At 48.8% G+C, this 13,284-nt stretch overlaps 1 protein-coding gene across 19 annotated transcripts in view; it reads left to right on the top strand.

Annotated features, from left to right (window-relative positions):
• LRP8 (LDL receptor related protein 8) overlaps window positions 1-13,284 on the top strand; it is a 77,694-nt gene that overhangs the window by 58,272 nt on the left and 6,138 nt on the right. For all 19 annotated transcript variants that reach the window (XM_067726203.1, XM_067726202.1, XM_067726201.1 and 16 more), the window contains 7 exons: window positions 647-874; window positions 3,861-3,979; window positions 4,233-4,372; window positions 5,792-5,933; window positions 7,235-7,387; window positions 8,265-8,489; window positions 10,435-10,503. In XM_067726203.1, coding sequence (XP_067582304.1) covers window positions 647-874; window positions 3,861-3,979; window positions 4,233-4,372; window positions 5,792-5,933; window positions 7,235-7,387; window positions 8,265-8,489; window positions 10,435-10,503 — 1,076 coding nt within the window. The remainder of the gene's footprint in view (window positions 1-646; window positions 875-3,860; window positions 3,980-4,232; window positions 4,373-5,791; window positions 5,934-7,234; window positions 7,388-8,264; window positions 8,490-10,434; window positions 10,504-13,284) is intronic.

Raw genomic sequence — 13,284 nt, 5'->3', positions numbered from 1 at the left:
TGCCTTCATTCCCTCCTCCTCCAATTCCTCGCGTATTCTGCAGGTGCCACAGTGATCTAACATGCCTCTCTGGCCATGTCCTCCGACCTGTTCAGTTACCCCTCCACAGTGAAATCCTGAGCCTTTAGCGTGGCACACAGAGCCCGTCAGGATGTGGCCCCTGCCTACACTTACTTCCTGTCTTACACCCCACATACCCCACTCCACCCCCACTGGATCCGTCACTGTTCCAGAGCACACGCCTCGGCATCTGCACATGCTGTTCCCTCTGCCTTTGTTCTTTGTGTTCCTGACAGACTGGGCCTTCAGGGCTCAACTACAAGGCCTTCTCCAGCCCTCCAGGATGATGTAGTCTCCATTACTCTGCCGCTATAGCCTCTGATACTTTCCGTAATCACAGTGTCTTGGTGTAATTATCTGGCTGTAAATTTCTGTCCCTACTAAACTGAGCTCCTCCAGGCCAGAGACCGTGGCTGACTTGAGCCTGTATCCTTACCCTGGTGGCCCAGGGAATGTGTTGAGTGGAAATGAGCCAAGTTCCTCTCCAATGCGCTGCTGTGACCCAGAGGGAAGAGAGAGGGGAAGGGCAGCTCCAGATGGGCCCGGGGGTGGCACACCTGCCCACGCCAGCCCTGGTTGCTCCTAGCGCCTACATGGACAAAGCCAGCGACCCGGCGGAGCAGGAGGTCCTCATTGATGAGCAGCTGCACTCTCCGGAGGGCCTGGCAGTGGACTGGGTCCACAAGCACATCTACTGGACTGACTCAGGCAACAAGACCATCTCAGTGGCCACAGTTGATGGCGGACGCCGCTGCACTCTCTTCAGCCGTGACCTCAGTGAACCCCGGGCCATTGCTGTCGACCCCCTGCGAGGGTGAGTGTTCCCACCCCCAAATTGCCCCAGGCGCTCAGTCCTCATGTGTCTGTCACAAGAGCTGCCTTGAGGGCTTCGGAAGGCCCTGGGCCACCCAGACACAAGCCACAGGGAAGAAAGTCCGTGCGGGCCCCTCAGCCTGTGAACCCCTGACCCAGGGTCCCTTGCGCACTGGTCGCCAGGGTGCTCCCAGGACTCTGCTACTCTCTCACCATATCATAGAAGCAGAGCATCTCAGAGCCGGGTAGGGCGCTAGAAATTGCCTGGTAGACGCTCCTGGGGCAGGAAGTCTTCCCTCAGGCTGCTGCGCGCTGCAGGTGGGCATCTGGCGACTGCTCGCACTTCCAGAGACAGGAGCTTGTCACTTCTCATACGGCCTGTTTCATTTTGGGGCAGCTCTGCCCATTAGAAAGTATTCTTTTGTTTGTTTCGTTCTCATGTTCCCACATCTGCCTCTCTTCGACTTCCTCCATTGGCCTCCGGAGTTACCTCTAGCATGTCTACTCCCTGCCCTGCAGGACAGCCAGCAAGATTTGAGGACTGAGATTACTGGGTCAGCTCTGCTCCAGCCTACCCGCCTCCATCCCCATCCCTGTGGTCCACAGCCTCTGGGCCCCTCACCACCCAGGCTGCCCTGCTCTGCCCATGCCTCCATATCAGGGGTAGGGATTCTGAACAGAGCACGACTCCCTCCCTCCCTCCCTCCCTCAGTGGGGATGTCCTGAGATGGCATGGTTTTTAAGCAGCTGCATCATATTATGTTTACCAGGATCACCAGCTTCTTCCTGCTGCTGTTTCCTTAATTGTTAAGCAGGGATAAGAAAAGCCTCTTCTTCCAGTGAGGGCAGCTGGGGGTGAGACTGGCCACCTGAGAGGGTGTGCGTGGCCTTTGTGCGTGGCCTTGGGCAGTGGCGGACAGCTGCCGCTTTGCACAGGTGCATCCAGGCCCTCTGCAGACAACTGTCATCTCCTTTAACCCCCACCTCAACCCTGTTCTCTGTCTGCTGTCACACAGACCTGGGGCTGCCAGGTCCCCCAAACCATATAGTTACACCCAGCCCATTCCTGGTCCGTTGTGGCTCGGTCAGGGTCCCGCCAGAAAACCCACTGCACACTCATTTTAAGATAATTTAAGGCCGGTTAATAAAGGGACTATTGACAAAGGAGCGGGTAAGGTCTCATGCACTATCCTGGACTAGTAACAGGTAACAGGCCTGAGGGGCAGGAGCAGGGAGGGTTACCCGAGTTGGGAGGGAAAGAGCCGAGTAAAGAGGGTCACCTTTAGGGCATTAGCCAGCTGGAGGCACCTCTGTAGGGGGGAGTTAGGGGAATAGACATCCTGACCTCAGTCTCTCCCCTTCCCTCTCCGATATTTTGCTGAATACAACTGGAAGCCAGACGGCTAGGGAGCCCAGCCCATTGATGTGGTTCCCACATGCGCCAGCCTTTTGGTATACAGAGCAGAATGGCGATGGGATTCGAAGTGGCAAATGGAAGGGATCCAGAACAACCACGCAGCCCCCCAGCCTGGAGCCAGCCTTGGCTTGACACCAGCTTTCAGCAGAGGCATTTTGGGGAGGGTTAAGCACGTGGGCTTTAGAGCCCAACTTAATTTGAACTTAAATTTGAAGCCTGGCCTTACTACTTATTCACCACGTGATCTTAGGGAAGTCAGCCTCTCTGAGCCACAGTTTACTCCTCTGTAAAATGGGACTAATAATTACACCCTCCTGGGGTAATTGTGAGGCTACTTCGTTCAACAAATAGTAAATAAGGCCTATAGGCCACACACGAGCTACCTGCCAGGTACAAAATGAGGAGTAAGGCAGATGAGGCGCCTGCCCTCAGCGGAGCATATAGACTAGTGGGGAAAACAGACAGTAAACAGATAGGCCACATACCGAATGCACACGTAAATAACCGACGGTGTGAGCGCTCTGGAGGGAAAAAACAGGGTGTTTTAAGAGTCAATAACAGGGAGAACCTATTTACATTGAGGGTTGGAGGAAGGTTCTCTACTGAAAAGACGTTCTAAATGGCACACAAGTGGGGGCAAAGGCTCTGTGAAGGCCTTGGTGCCCTGAGGGATCTAAGAGAAGCCCTGGCGGCGGGTGTGGAGTTTGTAAGGGAAGTGGGCAGTGGTGGCAGGAGAGACAGCCAGAGAGGTAGGCAGGGACCTAGTCATGCAGAGCCCTGTCGGATATGGTAAGGATTTGGGATCTGATTTTAAGGTCAGTAGGAGAAACCATCATAAAGTTTAAAAACTGGAGAGTAATAGATCTTAAAAGTTATCACAAGAAAAAAACATTGTAGCTCTGTGGGGTGCTGGATGTTGACTAACTTCTTGTGGTGCTCATTTTGCAATATCAAATCATTATGTTGTACCCCTGAAACTAGTGTCATATGTCAATTATATCTCAATTTCAAAAAGCAGGATAATGACAGCTTATTTCCATTTTTAGAAGCTCATTTTGTCTGCTCTGTAGGGATTGGATTAGAGGGGCAGTGATTACTGCATTTGTAAGTACATGAGATGAGGCCACTCACCTAGTAAGTACTCAATAAATGTTCAAGAAAAAAGAGAGAGAAGCCCTGGACAGAGTTCTAGCTGTGTGACCCTGGCTAGGTCATCGGCTTTCTCCTCTGTCAACCAGGAAAGTAAGAGGGTTGACGGGGCCCTTCCCTTCCTGCTCTGGCACGCTAGGGCTGTAGCTGGAGCTGCTGGGGTGGGACAGATGGGCTGACAGGCTGTTCAGCTGAGGTCAGGTGGACTCTGGAAATACAGGCTTCTCCAGGGACTCAGATAAGGCAAAGACCGACACGCCTGCCAGTGCTAAGGTTTGATGGCTCCCGTGAACTTCAGAGGTCTTTCCAGTCCTCACTAAGCGTAATCTTCAATATTCAGAGGGCCACTGAGCCCTTGTGACCCACACCACCCCAGTCATGTTCCCTGACAAGAAGCCCATTGGGTTCTTCTCTCTTCTAGGTTCGTGTATTGGTCTGACTGGGGGTACGAGGCTAAGATCGAGAAGTCTGGGCTCAACGGTGTGCACCGGCAGACACTGGTGTCAGATGGTATTGAGTGGCCCAACGGAATCACCCTGGGTGAGCCCTGCCTTCCCCCGCTGGGGGGCCTGTTCTAGCGCCTGGAGCTGACCACTGCCTGGGGCTCCGTGGGTCTTGTTGCTGTGTCCCCTTATAGTGCCACTGCCTGTGTTTCCTGATGGTTGCCCTGGGCTGGCCTCCTTCTGAGGCCTGGCCTGGAGATGTGGGCAGGGAAGTGCCACAGAGGAGCAGAATTCCAGGCTGTGGTCCCAGGCTCACAACCCGATCCCCTTGTCCCTTTTTCCTGCTCAAGATTTGCTGAACCAGCGCTTGTACTGGGTGGACTCCAAGCTGCACCAGCTGTCCAGCATTGACTTCAGCGGAGGCAACAGGAAGATGCTGATTTCCTCCCCTGACTACCTGAGCCACCCTTTCGGGATAGCTGTGTTTGAGGTGAGCTCCGTGAGGGGAGGCATGGCCCCATCAGGAAGCTGAAGCCTAGGAAAGTCTGTTCAAATAGGATGACTCCCTGAGACTCGTCCAAGTGGAAACAAAGGGACAGGGAAGCTGACTGGCTTGTTTGTACATAATACGTGAGCTGTCTTCAGACAGAGGCTATGCAGCCCCTTGTCCACCTGGCAGCCTTTCCTGTGCTTCCTCCCCAAGGCCCCTCCCTCAGAGCTCTTCCCACAGGTAAGTTGCTAGACCAGGTACCCTCGGCACCCAGCACTGTACCCACGTATACAGAAGGTACCCAATAAAGAAAGGGAAAAGGAATACACATTTCCTTAGTATTATTTACTATGGAAATGGCCTGAGAGATGCTATTCAATTCAGCACACTCTCACTGACCTTTGCTGGACCCTGGGGTCATAGAAGTGAATCAGACATCATCCCCGTCCTCAAGAAGCTCACAGGAGGGTGAGGAGTCAAGACCCTCCTGTGTTCTGACCCTAACAACCTTTCTCCTTGGGGAATGAGGAAGCCAGAAGCGACCAAGTTCTCGCACACCCATACCTCTTCCCCAAAACTAACTCTTCCACCAAGGGGAGGGAAAGCAAGGGGACAGTGGCCTGTGGTGGGCATTGGCAATATTTGCCTGGAGTGACATCACCCAGCACAGCTCTGACATTGTGGGCAAGGCTCCAGCTCCCAAGTCCAGCCTCTGCTTCGAAAGACAGGTGTGTTCAGACACATGTGTGTGTGCTTGTACGTACATGTGGCATGTATGTGTACGTGCCTGTGTATACATAAATGCGTCTGTTTAAAAATGTGCATTCCTGTGTGTGCTAGTGCTTGTGAGTGTACGTACGCACACCAGTGCTTAGACAAGTTCATTTTAGGCACAAGTGTGCCTTCGGGTGTGTAGGTGAGCATGTGGGTATGTGTCTAGATCTGCACATGAGGCTGCACGGTGGTACCTATGAATGTGGATTCGCCTGCAGATATGCATTTAGGCTTGTGTGGACCAACCATTGGATGTGTATGCGTGTATACCCAGAGGCTGTAGGAGGCCCCCTAGGGATAGTGCTTGCTAGATCATACGTCCTCTCCAATCTTGGTCCCAGGCCCCAGTAATGGTAACAGCTACAGAGACCCAACCTCGGTTTCTGCTGAACTCCAGGAAGCAGGCCTAGCTCAGCGTTAATGAGCAGCCTTCAGGCCAGAGCACTGAATAACCCTCTGAGACAGAAGGGAACCAGAGCCTATGCCACAGATCAGAGCTGAGAGTCCTGCTATGAATCTGTGGACAAGAGAGTTCAGGGGAGATGCCAGAGCAGTGCTTGTGACTATGGTTTGAGGCCGCGCCCTCAGGCTGAGGTCGTGGGTTTAAGCTCTAGGCTTCCCATCCTCTGTATTTGTACCCCACAGGACAAGGTGTTCTGGACAGACCTGGAGAATGAGGCCATTTTCAGTGCAAATCGGCTCAATGGCCTGGAAATCTCCGTCCTAGCTGAGAACCTCAATAACCCACATGACATTGTCATCTTCCATGAGCTGAAGCAGCCACGAGGTGAGCCTTGCCCAGTCCCAGGTCCCCTGCCCACATCCTCTCCCTCTAGCAGGCAGGCTGTATTCACATGCATGTCACGTCTCGGCATCCCCAGAAGTAGTGGCAACAGTCCCTGTCGTTGGTGGACTGCCTTGCCGTCGCATATTTACTTCATCTTGCCTCAAGCTCTTGGTGAACTAAGGCTGGGTAGAAATAAATAAACATACAAATGTCCCATTTTTGCCATTCTTACAAAGTATGGATATCACTGTTCTCGTTTAACAGCTGAGGAAACTGTAGCTCATAGGGGTAAAATAACCTTAGCAGGTGGTAGAGCTAAAGCCTAAACTTGGGCCTGTCTGATTCCAGAGCTCCTTCGGCCATAAGGGAGCACATTGCTTCTCATTTGCTATTTGTTCGTACTTTGCAGTGGTATCAAGTAACGTATCCTAGGGCGGTCAGTAAGGCAGCTTGCTGGTTGGCAACAGACGCCAGGAATCCTGCAATTAGGTTGTCCCTTCCTCTGTCACTAGGATATACTCATTCTAACTGTAATGGGAAGGGTGAAGGTGGGAAAGCAAAAAGGGGTAAGGAGATAAGGTTGGTGCCTGATTCTAGATTAGAAATTTAAATAAGAAAGAGATACGGCCTGTGGCATAGGGAGAAAAAAACATGGACTTTGGAGTCCAACAGACCTCGATTTAAATTGTCTCCAAAATTACTAGAGGTATAGCTTTGACAAGTTTGTTCTCTTTGAGCCACAGTCTTTTATCTGTTACCGTGGGCATAACACATCCCCCTCTGAGTTGTCATCAGCATTAAATGAAAGTGTGGGAATGGACTTGAGGACACGGGGAGGGGGAAGGGTAAGCTGGGACGAAGGGAGAGAGTGGCATGGACATATGTACACTACCAAATGTAAAATAGATAGCTAGTGGGAAGCAGCCGCATAGCACAGGGAGATCAGCTCAGTGCTTTGTGACCACCTAGAGGGATGGGATAGGGTGGGAGGGAGGGAGATGCAAGAGGGAGGAGATATGGGGACATATGTATATGTATAGCTGATTCACTTTGTTATAAAACAGAAACTAACACAACGTTGTAAAGCAATTATACTCCAATAAAGATGTTTAAAAGAAAAAAGGAAGAAAGAGTGGGGATAAAACAGCAGGTACAGTGACGGAAGGTGCCCAGTAAAAGTAGTAGAGAAATCGTTTTGATTTAGCCGAGTGGGAAGGGCCTCGTGCGTGGGGGAGGGAGAGCCTGGCACATCCCGTCTGTTCCCCAGTACTCTCTCTCCCCATCTCTCTCTGTGCCATTAGCTGCAGATGCCTGCGAGCTGAGTGCCCAGCCCAATGGAGGCTGTGAGTACCTGTGCCTTCCTGCTCCTCAGATGTCCAGCCACTCCCCCAAGTACACTTGTGCCTGTCCTGACACAATGCGACTGGGCCCTGACATGAAGAGGTGCTACCGAGGTGAGCAGAGCTACTGGGAGGGATGGCCCCTGGCAATGCCAGACCCCATCTGCTGAAATTTTCCTCAACTTCTGGAAAACCATGAGCTCCTGGTCTTCCTCCATCTTCTCTGGCTACTTGTTGCCCTTTGCAGGCTCCTCTTCTGTACCGACCTTGAATGCTGGTGTCCCATAGGGTCCCCCCAAGGCTTTCTCTTCTCACTCCTGAGAAAAATGCACATACACATGCAATATTTTAAATTCAGTTTCAGGGGGATCAGGAATCCCCTGAAGACCTCAAATTAAGAAACCTTGATCCCCATGGCTTTGATTACTATTTATATGCAGGTGACTGTGATCTTGCCTGTTTCTCACCCAGAACTTAACACACTATCTAGCAGCCCTTTTGTGATATGATTGGGACTAACAGTCAGTTAATACTTCAACCATATAAATGTATATCCACCCTCCAGTCTCAATGGAGGCACGAGGCCTTTTGTTTGAGCATAAGTCTGCTGCAGCATTCATCATTTCCAGGTTCAATTGTTTAAAGTGGAGTGAGAATTTGAACCTAATAGTGTACCAGTATACATGCAAACTCCTTCTAGATTTATATAATTTCCACTCCTCCCAGTCTTTTATCGTGGTCTTGCCCACAACTGATTCTATAGCATTGTCCTAATGACTCATCTTTATCAAACCGAAATGCAGTATAAACACAGACAAGATGCTTGGCATTCAGCTAAAGTAAAAATCATAGCCCATTCAGTAGGATTAGGGAAGGAGTTTGAGCTGAGCCATGAGGATGAGTTCATAAGTATACTTCATCGAGGCAATAATTTAGGCACTAAAACAGCAAAATTCTTTGTCCAGTGACCTTCATGATATTTCCCCCGCAGCACCTCAGTCTACCTCAACTACAACGTTAGCCTCCACCACAACGAGGACAGGAGCCGACACCACCAGAGCCCCTGGGACCACCGTCCACAGCCCCGCCTACCAGAACCACAGCACAGAGACACCGAGCCTGGCAGCAGCGGTCCCAGGCTCAGTTAGTGTCCCCAGGGCTCCCAGCATCAACCCGTCTACCCCAAGCCCTGCAACCAGCAACCACTCCCAGCACTGTAAGGAAATGAGTTCTGCCTTCTTTCATGACGTGGGAGGGTCCTAGGGAAGCCAGGATCGGGGGATCTGTGGGAAGAAGTGGTCATACCAGAGCTAAATATGGGCTGTCTACAGGAGGAAGCAGCGGGAGGAAGAGTGCCAACCCGCAATTTAGGAGTCATAGGTGCTCCTACCTTATAGAGGGGCTCAAGGGAAGCTACCTCCTATCTTTGAGCCTCAGTTTCCTCACCTACAAAGTAGGGTAATAATAACCCTTCCCCTACCTGCTTCGCAAGGTTGCCACGAGAGACAGAGGCATCCGTGTAAACAGAAGTGCTCATGCACACAGCCTCTGCTGACTCTGATAGTGTGTCTGTGTCACACGTTACTGCCATGTATGAGGGAGCATCCCTCAGATTTGGAAGTTTCAAATGCCCTGGTCTCAGTTCTCAGCACTCTCGGTAGGTTCCCCATATAGTGATATCCATAACTATGGTCTGTTAGTGCCTCTCTGCAAACCCTGGGATGAAAATAATTAAGTTCGCCACTTATTAAATCATCGGGAGCAGTAATTGTCACTGCTAGAAATGTTCTATCTCATTAGCCAGCAAATACCTTTTAAATTGAGTTACCTGCTGGGGGAGTTCATTTAAGAGGATAAACTATCTTTTAAATTTTTTCCCATATGTACATGGCCCAGAAACTAAGCAGCGTGGTAGCACCTTAATAATCAGGCCCATCTTGCCAGCAGGAGTGCTCTCAGAGTTGAGTGCTTACCCTGAAGTTTGGAGAGGCAGGTGGGTCGCGTGTGAAGTCCAGTTCCTTTCACTTGGGCTGAGCCTCCAACCAGGGAGTCTCCCCACTGGCTTCATCACGCTCTAGGCTTTAATATCACTGTCCTGTGTATGCTTGGGACCCGGAGGGAGAAGAGAACGGCATTTCCACAGTAAACTTTGTAAGCAGTGCAGGTCTTTTCTCCCCTTAATAATTAGGTTCCCTTGGAGTAACTTGGAGAAACAGACACACTGAGAGGATAGCATTTGCGCCGTTGCCAGGAGACAATCATCTCCTCTCTTGGAGCAAATGATAGCTCCTCTCCAAACCTCAGAGGGCTGTCATGAGGATCCAAGGGAAAACTGCTTTTTAAACTAAAAAGTTTTGTACAGATGTTATACTGAAGATGAGTGTAAGAGAGTGGAAAAGATGGCACAACCTATTTTTAAAAATATATAGTACGGGCTTCCCTGGTGGTGCAGTGGTTGAGAGTTTGCCTGCTAATGCAGGGGACACGGGTTCGAGCCCTGGTCTGGGAAGATCCCACATGCCGCGGAGCAACTGGGCCCACGAGCCACAACTACTGAGCCTGTGCGTCTGGAGCCTGTGCTCCACAACAATAGAGGCCGCGATAGTGAGAGGCCCACGCATCGTGATGAAGAGTGGCCCCCGCTTGCCACAACTAGAGAAGGCCCACGCACAGAAACGAAGACCTAACACAGCCAAAAATAAAAATAAATAAATAAATTTATTTAAAAAAAAAAAACACTGATGATGCAAATGGACAGACAGAAATAAGAGAGACAAAACAAAAGATACTGGCTGAAAAAGGCAATTGCCCCAGGTAGTCAGCAACATAAAGACCTGAGGGCTCAGCCCCAAGCTTCCTACCACCCAAATACTGTGGAAAGGGTAAAGGATTTAGGTCACAAATCCTGGGTTTGAATCCCAGCTCTGCCACTTCTCTGTGGGTCCCCCAAACCCCAAGAAGACTCAATTTCCTCATCTGTGAAATGGAGATGACCTCTGTCCTGATAAGATCTGGAAAGACTAAATTATTAAGCAGTAGCCGGGATCCTCATTCTGGAACGGGGGCAAGAAGCAGTTGGGTGGTTTTTACTGCTTGAGGCCAGCAAGGACTTGGGACTCACAGTGATGGAGCATCGTTCTGCTAATGTTTGTGTTTTGCAGATGGGAATGAAAGTGGCAAGATGGGCTCAACAGTCACTGCTGCTGTCATTGGGATCATTGTGCCTATGGGTGAGTGTGGCCCCAAGTCACTGGTGAGAAGAGAGAGACCCTGCCCAGGGTCTGGGTAAAGCACTGGAAGGACAGAGCGCTGAGCACACGGACCTCTCTCTCTGACTTTTTCTGCCCTGGCCGCCTTCCTGCGCACCTCCCAGTCCTGATTTCGTTTGGTTTCTTAGCTTGGCACACCAGGCTCTTCAGGACCTGGCCCCAGACAGCTATCCACATATTTCCCCCACTACCCGTCACGGATACTCTACACACCAGCCATGTGAAGCCAAACTGTAGGCTCCACGGGGACAGGTCTGGTGTCTCTCTTGCTCGCCACTCTCCCCAGCTCTTAGCAGTGTCTGGCACAGGGGACGAAATAAAGTATTTGTCGAATTAATGAGTAGAAAAAACATACATTAACAAAAATTCATAGAGCTGCTTGCCATTCCTTTAATAGATCGTGCCACCTTGCTTGCTTTCTGTTTCGTTTTCAACAAACATTTATCAAGCAGCTATGATGTACCAGATTCTGTGATAAGGGGAGGGAAGGTGATTAAAAATAAGTAAGACATGGTTCTTGTCCTCCAAAAGTTTATAGACTTGTTGGAGAGACACACATAATTTGATTCTGACGTGGTAAGTCCTAAAATGAAGCCGTATGCAGTTCAGTAGAAGTGCTGAGGAGGCACTTATCTTGGAATTGGGAGAGGAGGGAAGCGGACAGGGGAGGGTTCCTAGAGGAAAAGTTATTTGAGCCAAATCAGCCAAGTGAAGAAGGATCAAGAGCAACCCAAGCAAGTGAAGACAACATGGGCAAAGCCAGGAATGGGGATGGCATGGGAGGGCGGGAGTGGGGTGGGTTTGGAATGTGGCCAGAATGTAACATTTGGTTAAACCTCACAGAGAACCATGTGGGCTGATTCATTCTCTCTTACCCTGATATTCACTTAGTATCCTGCACACCCTGTCTCTCATACCAGTCTCTTCTCTTGGTCGGATCTTTGAATTGCGATTTTCCATTCATCGTTTTATCTCCCTTACTTGCCCATGTGTAGTACCTCAAGGATAAGGACTTGGCCCTTTTATCCTAAGAATCCCCAGTACGGTGGTGAGTTAGCGAGTGAATGTTTTAAAAACTTCAACACCATCCAAGGGACTGTGCGAGGTGCCAAGGATCCAGGGAAGAAAAAGAGAAAAGACTTTAAGAGCTTTCAGTTTCGGGCTTCCCTGGTGGCGCAGTGGTTGAGAGTCCGCCTGCCGATGTAGGGGACACAGGTTCGTGCCCCGGTCCGCGAAGGTCCCATCATGCCGCGGGGCGGCTGCGCCTGTGAGCCTATGGCCGCTGAGCTTGCGCGTCCGGAGCCTGTATTCCGCAACGGAAGAGGCCACAACAGCGAGAGACCCGCATACGGCAAAAAAAAAAAAAAAAAAAAAGAGCTTTCAGTTTTTAGTAAGACTTAATGATAAAAAAGGTGATACAAGAGAGGTGTTACTACATATTATAAGGTGCTGTAATAGAGACCCGATGCTCTGTGGAGGAGAGGGAGTGGCACTTCTAAAGAAGGTGGCATTTGAATTGGCCTTGAAAGGCTTTATTAGTAAAGATGATGGTGAGACTATTCCAGGCTCATTTTGAGTAGAGTGGAAAATACTCAGCATTGTTTAGTGAAAGAGAAATCAACTCCTCTCCTGCCATACTCTGCTCCACAGAAGGGCATGTGTATGCTGTTTCCCTGATGTAACCTGCCCTAATAGAATCATTATTTTAAATTTCTGCTTATCTGAGGGCTGAAAGATGAATATTCTTTCCCTGATATTTCCCTGGGAGGCAGAGTATCTTTTCACAAGCGTATTGGCCATTTACATTTCATCCTTTATGAATTGCCTATTCACAGTCTCTTCTTATTTTTCTATTGGTTCCTTGTCTTATTCTTACTTATTTGTAGAAATATTTATACATAATTAATGTTAGACCTTTGTAATATATGTTACAAATCACTTCTCCCATCCTGCCACTTGATTTTTAGAATTTGTTTATGGTCTCTTTTGCCATGCATGAATTAAAAATGTTTAAGTATCAGATCTGTTAATCTCCTACATTATGACTTCTGGGCTTTGTGTCTTGCTTAGGAAGGTCTGCCTCATTCTAAATTATTAAAATATCTCTCTATATGTTTTTCTACTATTTTAAGCATGTTTTAGTATTTGATTATTAATCCATTTGGAATTTAGAATGCAGCAAGAGGTAGAGATTTAAGTATTTTTTCGACATGCTTGTCTAGTTTTCACAAGACCATTACTGAATAGTCCATCTTTTCCTTCTGACTTGACTTGTCATCTTTATTGTAAACTATATGCCTATACATACTTTGATCTGCTTTTAGGCTGTTTATTCTCCACCAGTCCCTATATACTATTCCTATATACTCGAAACACAACTTTATGATATGTTTTAATGTCTAATAGGGTATTATTATTCTTGGAACATTTTCTTAGCTATTTTTATTCAATTTCTCTTCTAAGTGAACTTTAGAATCATCTTGTTAATTCTATAAAACTTACGATGGAATCTTATGCCTTGGGTATATAAATTGATGCGGGGAGAATTTACATTTTTACAATGTTGAACCTTCCCATCGAGGAACATGACATATCTCTCTATTTATCTGAGCCTTCTTTTATGGCCTTCAGTAGAATTGTATAGGTCACATAGGACTTGCACATTCCTTATTGGGTTATCCCAAGTATTTTATAGTTTTTTGTTGGGCTATTACGAATATTTTCTTATTCCATCCATTTTCT

Source organism: Pseudorca crassidens, chromosome 2, assembly GCF_039906515.1.
Source record: "Pseudorca crassidens isolate mPseCra1 chromosome 2, mPseCra1.hap1, whole genome shotgun sequence".
Taxonomy (NCBI): domain Eukaryota; kingdom Metazoa; phylum Chordata; class Mammalia; order Artiodactyla; family Delphinidae; genus Pseudorca; species Pseudorca crassidens.
Note: the sequence above shows the minus strand (reverse complement) of the source record. Positions and strands in the feature narration are given on the sequence as shown.